At 44.8% G+C, this 14,170-nt stretch overlaps 1 protein-coding gene across 6 annotated transcripts in view; it reads right to left on the reverse strand.

Annotated features, from left to right (window-relative positions):
• C2cd2 (C2 calcium dependent domain containing 2) overlaps nt 1–14,170 on the reverse strand; it is a 65,498-nt gene that overhangs the window by 41,641 nt on the left and 9,687 nt on the right. For 5 of the 6 annotated variants that reach the window (XM_031364575.1, XM_031364569.1, XM_031364572.1 and 2 more), the window contains one exon: nt 12,645–12,743. Coding sequence is in view for 5 of the 6 variants with exons in the window: in XM_031364569.1 (XP_031220429.1) it covers nt 12,645–12,743 (99 nt within the window). In the remaining variant the exon portion in view is untranslated. Of the gene's footprint in view, nt 1–7,202; nt 7,279–12,644; nt 12,744–14,170 lie in introns of those variants that run through there. The other variant, XM_031364574.1, reaches the window with a different exon arrangement.

A 14,170-nucleotide genomic window follows, 5' to 3' on the forward strand; every position in this document is an offset into this window, starting at 1 on the left:
CTCTCTCTCTCTCTCTCTCTCTCTCTCTCTCTCTCTCTCATTAAACTTTTCCCTAGAAGATTTTGACCCATTATCACCAGTTCCCAAGTCAGGTGTCATTCCCAACTCTGCAATCTATTCCCACCTCCATAAACATTCTTAAAGATACGAGGAGGATATCAAACCCAATGTCTACTCTTAAACATGGGGTCTTGGGTATAAAGTAAAACCACAGAGTTAAGTATGATCACATCTACAGGATTCAGCCTAGATGATGGTCTACATTAACTGTCAACTTGATAGAACCTAAAATCACTTGGGAGACAAGCCACTGGGCATGTCTGTGAGGGAGTGTCTAACCTGGGTTAATTGAGGTGGGAAGACTCATCCTGAATGTTGTCAGTACCATCCTATAGGCTAGGGTCCCGGACACAAAAAGAGAGCAAGCCAGCTGAGTACCAGCCCTCATAGGTCGAGCTCCTGGGAGCAGGTTCAAAGTGACCAGCTGCCTTAAGCTCCTGTCCTGCCTTCTCCAACAGGAAGAACTACACCCTCTCAGACCACAAACTAGGATAAACCCTTCCTTCCTTAAGTGTCTTTTAAGTCCTTCCTTAAGTGTCTCATTTGCTGTGACAATGAGAAAGTAACCAGTGCATCCTATTTGCTCACAAGTCACAGGAATAGACCTGAAGGCTTATTCCATAGGGAACTCTCCCAGAGGGCTAATATGAAGAATTCTGGAAACAAGATGGCAAATAACTCCAAGGCATGCTAAGTAGATAGGGTGTGTCTGAGCCACACTGGTTCCCTGTTCTGGAGTCTAACTCTCACTCCAGCAGGTTTCTGTGCTCACATCAAGATATTATGAAGCCAAAAGGGAGTCTTTCCCCAACACTATAGTACAAGGGGAATAGTGACTATGTAATACGGATTCACACAGAAACCTCTGCATAGAAACTTTCTCCAGGCTGGCCTCAAACTCAGAAATCCATCTGCCTCTGCTTCCCAAGTGCTGGAATTAAAGGCGTGCGCCACCACTGCCTGGCCAAAAGATGTTTCCTTTAATAAGAAGACTGGAAGGAACTGAATCTTTTCCTTGCTGGCACTTAGTGTTTCCTATTAAAGGCCAAGTTATCTACCCATAGTGTTTTGTATTCCAAAATCTTACTGATCTACCAGCCCCCCAGCAAGGGTCCTTTTACCATGTGTCAATCCAACAAGCATGTTCCCTTGGGGAAGTATCTACAGTGGCATTCAGAGAGTGGAGCTTCCCAGGAGGGGCTTCTACCTGCCGTGGGGAGGATCCTCCCTCAAAACAATTGCACAACCTATTAGCATCTTAGCACACATACCAGGTTAATGGCATGACTGAAACTTCAAGTCATACAAAGCAAACAGAAAGATCAATGGAGATTTCTGTTTGGAGAAATAAAGACAAATTTGCTGAATTCACCACAATGCCAGCATACAAAGGACAACAGCCACGCAGGTACAGATAAGTGCGCACTATTGGCAGCACACCCTGGGTGGCTGTAGCCTTCCCATTGTCTACACTGTTTGTTGCTATGGCTTCACAGTCTCATGGGACGCCTCATTCTTTGTCGAAGCTCCCTTTCTCATCTCTCCTATGATAGATATGAACAGGTGCAAAGGCACAGTGGCCAGAGTCACCACTTGGTAGCTTCTGTTCTTTGGCCAAGTGACTTACCCTCTTGTCTCTGTTTCCTCTCCATCCAATGGCATTGTCTGTCTTCTAACAGAGGAGTATCATGAGCACAAATGAAAAGAAACAAAGCCTGGGCCCATCACACCCGAAGCCATCAGAGGTATGAATGTTGTGGGATGTTACGGAATCCTGCCCCTGTTTTCTATGCTCAGACATACTGGGGAAGGATTTGCAATTAATAAACATAGACCCTGTGGCCTGGAGTAAAGAGCAAGCACCCACCCACCCCAAACCCAGGAACCTAACTGGGCCTTTCCTACATGCTGAGCAGGCACGAACTTTTATTTAAAACCTTAGCCTAAGTTGGTCCTTATACCATTAGGAACCTTGGCTTAAGTCAAAAATGCCTATCACAGGGCACCACACCACTCATCTAGAAAGGTGACATCATGTGCAGTCTTGGAGGTTGGTTCTACGTGTGGCCACTGCAGGTACTCGTAAGTTTTCCAAATATATGTTACAGCAGAGTTCTCAGGGTACAAGCAAACCTAAGAGCCTGGCTCAGCTGTATGCACCAGTACACCTATTGAAGTGACAAATACTTATAAAAAGCAGAGAAAGAAGTATACCCTGTGACTTGAACCCTCCTGTTCCCCTCTCTCCCTACCCCTGAAGTCTATTTTATTTCCCCTTCTCAGCGAGATTCAATCATCCTCCCTTGGGCCTTCCTTGTTACTTCGCTTCTCTAGGTCTGTGGGTTGTAGCATGATTATCCTATGCTTTATGGCTAATATCTGCTTATAAGTGAGTACGTACCATGTGTATCTTTCTGGGTCTGGGTTACCTCACTCAGGATGATCTTTTCTAGTTCCATCCATTTGCCTGCAAATTTCATGATGTCTTTGTTTTTAATAGCTGAGTGATATTCTTGTATAAATGTACCACATTTTCTTTACCCATTCTTCAGTTGAGGGACATCTGGGTTTACAGTTTCTGGCTATTACAAATAAAGCTATGCCTATAATATAGTTGAGCAAGTGTCCTTGTGGTAATGGTGGAGCATTATACCATTATATATACTCTTTTGAGTATATGTCCAGGAATATTAGAGCTGGGTCGTGAAGTACTTCAATTCCCAATTTTCTGAAAAACTGCCAAATTGATTTCCAGAGTGGTTGTACAAGTTTGCACTCCCACCAGCAATGAATGAGTGTTACCTTGCTCCACATCCTTACCAGAATGAACTATCACTTGATTTTTTGATCTTAGCCATTCTGACAGGTATAAGATGGAATCTCAGAATTATTTTGATTTGCATTTCCCTAATGACTAAGGATGATGAACATTTCTTTAAGTGCTTCCCAGCCATTAGAGAGTCCTCTGTTGAGAATTCTCTGTTTAGCTCTATGCCCTATTTTTAATTGGGTTATTTGGTTTGTTGATGTATAATTTCTTGAGTTCTTTATATATATTGGATATCAGCCCTCTTTCTAATGTAGGATTGGTGACTTTTTTTTTCCCATTCTGTTGGTTGTCATTTTGTCCTATTGATGGTGTCCTTTGCCTTACAGAAGCTTTTCAGTTTCATGAGGTCCCATTTATTAATTGTTGATCTGTGCCTAAGTTGTTCTGTTCAGGAAGTTGTCTCCTGTGCCAATGTTTCAAGGCTATTCCCCAATTTCTCTTCTATCATATTTAGTGTATGCAGTTTCATGCTGAGGCCTTTGATCTGCTTGAGTTTTGTAGAAAGTGATATACATGGATCTATTTGCGTTCTTCTACGTGCAGACATCTGGCTAGACCAGCAACGTTTGTTGAAGATGCTTTCTTTTTTCCATTGTCTAGTTTTGGCTTCTTTGTCAAAGATCAAGTGTCTGTAGGTGTGTGGGTTTACTTCTGAGTCTTTGATTTCATTTCATTGGTTAATCTGTCTGTTCTTATGTCAGTACCATGTGGTTTTTATTACTATTGCTCTGTAGTACAGTTTGAAATCAAGGATGATGATACTTCCAGTTCTTTTATCTACAGGATTGTTTTAGCTATCCCTGGGTTTTGTTTGTCCATGTGAAGTTGAATATTGAAGGTCTGTAAAGAATTGTACTCAAGTCTGGGGAGGACAGAGAGAAAACTGGGAGGGAGAACTGGAATTGGTGGGAGGGGGCATCTCTAGGACAAGCTAAAATGGAAACTCCCAGGAAATCTATGAAGTGACCCTAGCTAAGACTCCTAGCAGTGGGGGATATGGAACCTGAAATGATCATCTCCTATAACCATGCAGGATTTCCAGTGGAGGGATGGGGATACCAACCCAGCCACAAAACCTTCAAACCATAAATTTGTCCTGCCTACAAGATGTGCAAGGATAAAAACGGAGCAGAAATAGAGAGAATGGTCAACCAGTGACCAGCCCAACTTGAGACCCATGCCATGAGGGAGAGCCCACCCCCGGCAGGTGATATTCTGCTGTACTTGCAGACAGGGGCCTAGCATAACTGTCATCTGGGAGGCTTGACTCAGCAACTAATGGAAACAGATGCAGAGACTTACAACCAAACAGTAGGCAAAACTCAAGGAACCTTGTAGCAGAGTGGCAGGAAGGGTTGAAGGAGCCATAGAGGTCAAAGACACCACTAGAAAACCTTCAGAATCAATTAACCTGGGTCCATAGGGGCTCACAGAAACTGAACTACCTACACTGAAAGCCTACATGGGACAGACCTAAGCCTCCTACACATATGTAACAGACATGCAGCTTGGGCTTCCTATGGGTCACCTTACAGCAAGAGCAGGGGCTGTCTGAGACTATGCTACCTGCTTCCTTTCCACTAACGGGGTTGCCTTATCCCGCCTCAATAGGAGAAGATGAACCTAGCCCTACTGCAACTTGATAAGCCAAGGCAGGTGATACCCATGGGAAGTCTCCCTTTCCCTGAAATGATGACAACGACGACACTGTGGTTATATTGGAAAGAAGAACCAATAAAGGGTCATGATCCCAAGTCTATCTGCAGGGTCATGAGGCTGATGTTTAAAGAGTAAGTAGAGAGTGTTATAGCTAAGCAGCGAGCCCGGGTGCTGCCCATCCTTCACTTACCTATCACTGTCTTAACTTCAGTCTTCCCTGCCAGAAAGTCTGATAAGCTGTCATCACTGTGTGAAATCTCTTCCTGGTAGACAAGTTCTGCCTCTGACTGGCACTAAGCTTCAGCTTTTCTTTTTCCTGAGCACAGGATTAACTCTTTGGGCTTCATTGTTTCATTAGGCCAACAGTGGACAAGAAGGACAGCTATGTCTCCTTAGAATTTCTCCTCTTCTGCCAAGGGTTGCACTGCATTTAAAACAACACCCATCCCATCTGTTAAAGGGATAGGACTGAGTGGATGGCCATGGCACGGTAAGGCCACTTTTGTCGTTGGGTTTTGTACCTAGATTGTCAAAACACCAGACAGGGAAACCTCTGATCCAGCCGAGAGACAAAGAAGGGCCACACTGCACACGGTGGAGGATGGGCAGACTCTAGGCTACTCTTGTATGGAAATAGAACCTTGTGTCTCTTGGGTAGAACATTCTAGAACAAGCTTCTCCCGGGATGAGAGGAAGGAGAATGTAGTTAGGAACTAGTTGTAATTAAGTATGTAATTAAGTCTAGGAGAAATCACCAGTTGGTGCATGCTGAGACTAACCAAGGAGGCAGAAAGACCTGAGGAAAGCGGAGCCCAGGCCCATGGGTCACCTCTCACAGCAGGCCTTGCTATGATCAGTACCTTACAGCTGGGCCAGGCTTGTGCCTGGAGGAAGTTTCATCTATTCATCTAACAGGATGCCCCTTGAGGGAAATTACCACAGGAAAATGCCACCACTCTTCAGGTTGCTGTGGGTGATAAGCAAGTGTCTCTTGTGAACTAATGAGACAGGTGGTTGCTGGGACAGGTTCCAGGTAGGTTGTCAGAAAGACTAAGAGTTCTAAAAAAGCCAGGAGGTCCAGGTTAACAAGCAACTGAACAATAATCAGTCATTCAGATTGCTGAAGTCATCATCCAAGTTCAGGTGAAGAAGGGAGGTCCTGGGAGGAATCATGTCCAGACTGACCGGGGGAAGGGGGCTATGCCTACTCCATACACATTATGCACACATCTTTCATTTATAACTTCATAAACTGGAAGTAATACAAACTGTTTTCCTTGGTTCTATGATCCATTCCAAGCTGTTGAACTAAAAGGGTCCTGCAAAGCCCCAATTTGTCCCCTGCTAATCAAAAGTGGGGTATGCAGTGGGGCCAGGCTTATAGGCCCCAGCCTGGAACCCAGCTAGTTACACTAACTTCTTTCTAGTTGTGAGGGTCAGAATTGAACTGAACGAGAAGATACTCAGTATGAAGATACTCACTAAGAAATGCAATGCTCAAAAGTGCCCTGTGTGAACCAAACTGCTCTAGACTCAGTGGGGGGTGGGCAGGTCCAGAATCTTGTCCCTGTCCTTGGTACGTTTTTTTTTATTCAAGCCTTAAGAGATCTCACGGTGGGCTGTGGAGAGGGACTGGTGTTGAACCTGTGCTTTCAAAGACAACTGTGATACACAGAGACCTTGAAAGGCTACAGGACAAAGTCCAAGCTTAGGGCCCACTGTATAAGCTCACAAGCCAATTAGCCAGTCCTCACTCTTATTCAATTGGGAGAAGACTTATGCAATGGAACATGCTTGGCTGGGGAGGACCTGTTCCTTTCTTAGCACAAGATATGTAGCCTTGGAGAAGGCCAAGTTAGAAAGATGAGAACAAAACCTGAGGCCATGGGGGAAGCTGGCAGGGAGGGCTTCTGAACACTCTTGGAATGAAAAGTTTTCATTGCTCTACACCATGGACTTTGGTCCTCAAGCTCTCAAGAATTCTGCAGAGCAGGGATATGTAGGGAAAGTGACAAAGACTTCACCGGAAATTTGCACCCCATGGGAAATGGTCAAACAGAACACAGCAAAGCTACAACCAATTCCGGAACAATATTAGAAAGAGATATCCATGCCTCTTGTTTTTATCTAATGGGAGAGTTAAGTAATGTCCCAACTGGGACATGCTATGAGAAAAGCTTATTTTTCTGGCTCCAGTGCTTTCTAAAAATGGGTATGTTGCGGCTGGCCAAGGCATCTGTCCAAAAATGAAAAGACCACATACAGAAACCAAGAATATAAGGGGCCTTACCCTCCCAGAAGGTCAGGAAGATAACTCTCTCTCTCTCTCTCTCTCTCTCTCTTTCTCTCTCTCTCTCTCTCTCTCTCTCTCTCTCTCCCCTATATTATACACCTCTCAAATATACATACATACACACACCCTCCAGCCCATCTCATCCCCCCCTACACACACACACACTCCCAGCCCCCTCCCCTACATATACACCTCTCAAATATACATACATACACACACCCTCCAGCCCATCTCATCCCCCCACACACACACACCCCACTCCTACAGGTGAGGTTAGGGACCTGCTGAGACAAAGTCCCACCCTTCCAGCAACCAATGGAGGGCAACCACTTTGGAAATCAAGAGCAAAGGTCTGTTTACCTGCCTGGCAAGCCCATCTGGCCTCTGAGAACAGCATCTGGACATCACATTTCTTCATTTGGCCAAGAAAATGCTGAAGGGATTTGCAACTCCATAGGAAAACCAACAATGTCAAGCAATCAGACCCCCAGAGCTCCCAGGGACTAAACCACCAACCAAAGAGTACATATGGAGGGACCCATGGCTCCGGCCACATATGTAGCAGAGGACGGCCTTGTCGGACATCAGTGGGAGGAGAGGTCCTGTGAAGGCTCTATGCCCCAGTGTAGGGGAATGCCAGGGTGGGGAGGTGGGAGTGGGTAGGTGGATGGGGGAGCACCCTCATAGAAGCAGTGAGAGGGGAGATGGGATAGGTTTTCAAAGGGGAAACTGGGAAATGTAAATAAATAAAATATCAAATTAAAAAAAAGAAAATGCAAAAGGCAAGAATTATAAAAGAGGAAGTTGAAGACAGACAGACAGACAGACAGACAGAGAGAGAGAGAGAGATGTGTATACCTTCCAAATTGTCTTGGGCAGGTTGCAAGCTACTGAGGATGCTACTGTGAATAGACCCATTGCAGGAGAGGAGGCGGTCATAAATGGGGAAGAGGGACAACTCCAATGTGGTTTGTATACTTTTCAACTTCCCAGCACATAATATTTCCTGTAACTGTGTAAAAATAAACACATTGCCATCATTCCATTTCTAAGGTTGCCTTCCTGGTAGCCAATCAAAACCATTAAAAATGTTTTAACTCAGGGCTAGAGAGATGGCCCTGACTAAGAACACTGGCTGCTTTTGCAGAAAACCCAGGTTCAATTCCCAGCACCTACATGACAGCTCACAATCATCTGTAACTACTGTCCCAGAGAATCTGACACCCTCTTCTTGCCAAACATAAACACTATACAAACACACATGTAAGCAAAACACTCACCCATGTTTAAAAAAAAATGAACATACTTCTAAATCTTTCCCAAGTACTTCCACTTCTAAGAATAATAAAGCAATAGACATGAAGTGAAATGATGCAGGGGGGGGGGATGGGGGGAAGGTAAAGATAGTTACTGGTGACTGCAGGCTATGCAATCCTGTGCACCACTTAATTCACACCACCTCTATACCCAAGAAGGCTGGGTGCTACATGTGACCAGCTACACGTCCAGACAGGAAGCCAAGCCTTGTGTGAAGAAGCAAGGGAGCACAGCACCTTGTCTGTCCTCAGATCCCTTCTCCTGCCCAGATAACACAGCTTTTGCCTAACAGCCAGATCGCCTCCAGCAAGCCCTGTGCACCCACTGATAAGGTGGTTAGACAATTTAAAAAACACAAGGGAAACTAAGTATGTAGTAGGAGGAAGTAAAGTAACAGACCTGAAGACCAAACAAGCTAATCTCAGGGAAGCTCATACCACACAGGATATTACATGTATTTGTAAATCCTCTCCATGTTTTCCAAGTTGCTAATTTTGGAACGATATAACTTCTACATCTGAGACAGAATGCAGCACTTGAGGCAAACTGTGTCCAAATTCCGGAACTGTGAGCAACAGCACACCATGGCACGCATGTCCCTGCCTAAGGATGTGAGGCTCCCACAATAATCAAACTAGGGACATGAGGACAAAACCACGGTGTAGCCACAGGAAGGGCAATAACATTTCAAATAAAGCTGAGTGGATGAAATGAAGCCTTTTAAAAAGTTTATGAATTTCTCTATTGGCTTTCATAATGGACGAAACTCACCCTGTCTGTTCCTGGGCAGGTAGTTCAATAGTGCCACCACCTAACTCCAGAACGTTCCATTTCCCAGACAGAAGGACTGTCCCCACAAAAAAACTAACTCCGTGCCCAACCCCTCCCAGCCCCCATCCTACTTTCTGTCCGTGCACTTGACTCTATGGGCCACATCTAGAACCTCACCTAATACCTCTTAGAGTGTTTGTTCTTTTATATCTGGACATAGTAAAAGGTCCTCACACACTTGGAAGGACCTGTCAGTATTCCTTTCTTTATGAGTCTGAGTAATATACTATGTCCACACTGATGTATTTACTCAGCTTGGGCTGCCTTTCCCTTTCGTCTATGGTGAACGGCAATTGATTCTGAGCAGGATGTGCAACCACTATTAACCTACGGGCTTCGGTTGCTAATTCTCCCTGCGGATGGACTAGTAAGAGTGTACTTCACCCACCCACTCGCTGCGGCTACTTTTTTGGCAACATGAAGACATTTAATGCTGAACTGCTCTAATGTCTGCACCTCTATCCCTCCTCAAGTGCCAGGCCAGCTCTTGGCACTAATCCACTATCCCTCAGAAACAACAAACACAGTTTCAGGAAACAACAAACATGAGCTGCCCAGCTCCCAAGCAGTACGGTTCTTATCTGCCACTGACAGAGTCAATGCTGGCTGTTGAAGCAGGCACCTTCCCAAGAAGGTACCAGGACCTCAGTGTCTATCCTGTAAAAGTGGCCACAGGGTCATCTACTTCCAGCCCTTATTGAAGTATGGGCTGTGCCAACGTCAATATTCCAATGCCTGCCACAGGCTTCAGTTCCTTCTGCCACTCTAGTATCTTCCAGAGAGTTCTTTGGACTCACTAAGGGGATAGCATGGGCATGTGACTTCCGTACTAGCAAGGGTTGGGGAGTAAGGGGCTCCCTTGGGCTGATGTCATAGCACCACAGTAATTAATCTGGTCAGTTTTAAACAATATCTTGCACCCACCTAGCCCACCCCAACCTGGCACACTTGATTGTGCACCTGGGAAGTTGGGAGACTAGTCAGGCTCTTGAAGCATCTGCTATTTATGCCTGTGAGAAGAGAAAGTAAGCTATTTATCCAGCCAAGGAAGAGGAATAAATATGTCTGATTCTACAAGCCCTTGGCCCTAATGATGGCCGAGCAAGAGGGATATACTAGCCTGGCTCATCCAGACCCTGAGCAGCGACAGCAAAGGAAACAAAGCTGTAACTAATCACCAGAGGAATCTCAAACGTCATGAATGAAATCTTAGTACTAAAGCATGCATATAAACTGATAGGTTAACAAATACAAGTAATCCTTGCTGTGAAGGTAACACCAGGTGTGGGGGGTGAGGAGCGATAGCATTCTCCTCCCAGCCTGGGCACACCTGGGATCCCCTCCAAGCTGTCGGCTAAACACTCCCTACACATTTAACTTGAAAGTGAAATGGGTCCAGACCTTTCACATGCGGGGTGAGGAATACATGGAAGCCTGGGAAGGGAGGAACTAGCCTAACTTCAGGGTGGCCACCACTGTGGGGAGGAAGCTAGACCAGAGAACAGGACTATTGTCTATGTCACAGCCTAAAAATATATACTCTCTTCACAGAGACACTTGCACACAGATGTTTCTTCAGCAGCATTCACTATAGCCAAGTTATAAAACCAACTTAGATGTCCAGCAACAGAGGAATGCATAAAGAAAATATGGTTTAGATAACATGAAATCCCTTTCAGCCATTTAGAAAAATGAAAGTTACACCATTTAGGTGAAAATGGACACCAATGGAGAGAATCTCATGAAGACAAATACTGCCGGTTTATCTCATTTGTGGTTCCTAGTGTTTCTATAGACACATGAGATCATGTATGTATAATATGACATACAAGCATAAGCCAAACTGTTAGGGGAACAGAGAGGACCAAGAGTAGCAGGCAGGTAGGAGATGCTTATTTTAAAAAAAAAACAACAAAAAAAAAATGTGTGCAGACACCCTTGGAGGCCAGGAGAGGTGTCAGACACCCTGGAGCTAGAGTTACGGGAGGTTGTGATCTACTCAGTAAGGATGCAGTGGTGGTGCACGCCTTTAATCCCAGCACTTGGGAGGCAGAGGCAGGTGGATTTCTGAGTTCGAGGCCAGCCTGGTCTACAGAGTGAGTTCTAGGACAGCCAGAGCTACACAGAGAAACCCTGTCTTGGAAAAAACCAAAAACCAAAAACAAAAACAAAAACAAACTTGAAGCAGCAAGCACTCTCAATGACTGAGCCATCTCTCTAGCCCAAACCTATATTCTTTTTACATATATAGAAGTACATTTTCAAGAGTTGTGATAAAAGGCAGTGAGGGGGTCCCTTTTCCTCGTATAGTAAGACTCACCCATCTGCTATCCATAAGAACCACAGTGGCATGGGCGCTCCACTAGCCATGTGGGGAGGGTTTCTGAGTTTTGAAGATAACTGAATATTAGGCAAATAGGCCTTTTTTATTAAAATTATATTTTAATTTTGTTTTATACATGTTGTTACATTTGCCTGAATGAATGTATATGTGCTGTGTATTCCTCCTGCCTATAAATTTGAAGAGAGCATTTAACCTCGTAGAACTGAGGCAAAAATCTGCTATGTAGTGCCATGAGGGCGCTAGAAAACCAAAGATGTTTTAAAATCCAAGCAACAAATAAAATTTTCAAATGTAATGATGGTGGCAAATAAAATATTCCATTTTTAATATAGGGAAGATTTAGGTCCACCGATACAAAATGCATAGTATTAATAATAATCATTAGCAATAAAGGCAGTGAGTAAAGAATGGCATGTAAATACAGCAGGCTGAAATTAGTGTTCAATTTTTGATATTTCTTGGACTCGGTCTTGAGATTTCCTTAGACTTCCTGGTCAGTCTCATATGTGCATCTCACTTATAAACTCAAAGCATTAGGACTAATTCTATACCACATCTCACTAGCTCAGAAACTCAGCCTCACACGGATGGCTTCACATATGTACACACACCAGCTTTATTGAAAGGCCATAGCATTCAGCCTTTTAGACTCAGCACTCAAGACGCTTTCAACACATTGGTAGCTATGTGGCTCTCCAACTCTCTGCCTGCAGGCAACCACTCCAATCCTTACCAGGCCCTTCCCCAACCAGGTCCTGGCATCTCTAGCCTGGTTCTACTGGATGGTTTATCTGTCCTGGGAATTTCATATAAAGAGAGTAACATAACACAGGGCTGCATGATATTTGTTGTTTTTTGATACAAGGTCTCGTGTATCCCAGTTTGGCCTTAAACTCACTTTGTAGCTGAAGATGACCTTGAACTTCTGATCTTCCTGCCCCTGCCTTCTGAGTATTAGGATAACAGGTACATACCACAATACCTAATTTATATGCTAGGGATCAAACACATGCTTCATGCATGGTAGGCAAGCATGTTCCCAATTGAGCTACATCCCAGCCCCCAGTAACATGTTTTCTGGGCTCAACAATGGTGTGCACACAAATGCTGGTGTTTCTGTCCATGCCTAAGATAGTCTCTTATGTGCAGACTAGACTTTTTTTAGTCCACTTACCCAATTATAATCAATTTCTCCCAAGAATAATGGTTCTATACTTTCAGTAACTCTGAAGCAAAACACTTGCCTAGCTCCAGCTTGCTCTTCACTAAGTACACAGGGAAAGATGGCACAGCTCAAACATCCAGCTCACCTTCTCCTGTGCTGACTTGACCACACTGGACACCTCTCCAACTGTCAGCTGCAAGGGCTGTGGCTGTGGGTCCTTCTGGAATGAGAGACGCAGTGGACCCTGTAAGAGAGAGGCTGTATGAAGAGGAATGCACAAGTGTAGTCTGGGTTTTATTTATAAGTACACACTTGCTACAAAATTAAAAATTTTTTAAAAACCTGTAACAGAACATCCCAGCAATGGTTAAATATCAGTAGGTTTACGCACGCACACTTGCACATGCACACACGCATGTGCATGTGTACACACATACACACACACACAGAACCAGAAAATGTTGGATTTGTTCAGCACTTGGCAAGCAGGACGCCACAAGGAGGGAATGATGGAGATGGCCACTGACTCAAAGATGATGCAAAGGAGCATTGTGCTGAGCCCTAAGGTTCAGAATGGAGAAAAGTACACAGGGCAGGCTGGGGGTGCACCTTGCCCTCTCAGCTGTCTCCTTACTAAGTAAGTGCTCTTCTCTGGAGGGAGGGAATTACCTCTCCTGCTTTATGAGGTTGTAGGGACACTGGCCTGAGGTGCCATCTCCCTTCTCCTCTTTCACTGCTGGGCAGACACCCAGAGCCTGGAATCTCTCCGGGATGTGAAACGACACAGAAGGCTGCTGACTGGAAAGGAACCTGTCTAGTAGCTGTGTCTTTACCTCATAGCCCTTCAAAGATGCCTGGTTCCCCAACATGGTTCAATAACTCCATGCATTCTCCAGTGAACTCTTGTGTCTTTCTTATTTGATTGATTGATTTGTATTTGTGTGTGGGGGGGGGTGTGTGTGTGCGCGCGTGCGCACGCGCGCGCACACATGTGAACGCTTGTGTGAATGCAAGCACATGCCTGTCACAGTCCAAACGTGGAGATCAGAGGAAATTCTTGGGTCTCAATCCTCACCTTTGTTCAACCTTGTTTGAGACAGTCTCCACGCACAAGGCTACCTGCCAATGAACTTCCAAGAATGTTCATGCCTCTTATCTTACAATATGAGCTTTATGGTTATAGAGACACATGCTACTACACCTGACTTTAACATGTGTTCTGTGGATTCAAACTCAGATCCTTGTATGGCAAGGAGTTTACTCACTGAGACAGCCCTCTCCTTTTCTAGGGCAGCAGAAGTGGGTAGTATCTTTCAAGTAAAAAATTTCCAAATGAGCCGGGTGGTGGTAGGGCATGCCTTTAATTCCAACACTTGGGAGGCACAGGCAGGCAGATTTCTGAGTTCGAGGCCAGCCTGGTCTACAGAGTGAGCTCCAGGACAGCCAGGGCTATACAGAGAAACCTGTCTCAAAAAAAAAAAAAAATTTTTTTTTTCCAAATGAGGGCTGGGGTATAGCTCAGCTGGCCAAGTTCCTGTCTAGCATATATCAGGCTTTAGAGTCTATTGGCATGGTGCCGCATAGTGCTGAAATCCTAGCACTTAAGAGGTGGAGGGAGAAAGATCAGTTCAAAGCTACTCTCGACTGCGTATCGAGTTTGATACCAGCCTA

Source organism: Mastomys coucha, unplaced genomic scaffold (assembly GCF_008632895.1).
Source record: "Mastomys coucha isolate ucsf_1 unplaced genomic scaffold, UCSF_Mcou_1 pScaffold12, whole genome shotgun sequence".
NCBI lineage: Eukaryota > Metazoa > Chordata > Mammalia > Rodentia > Muridae > Mastomys > Mastomys coucha.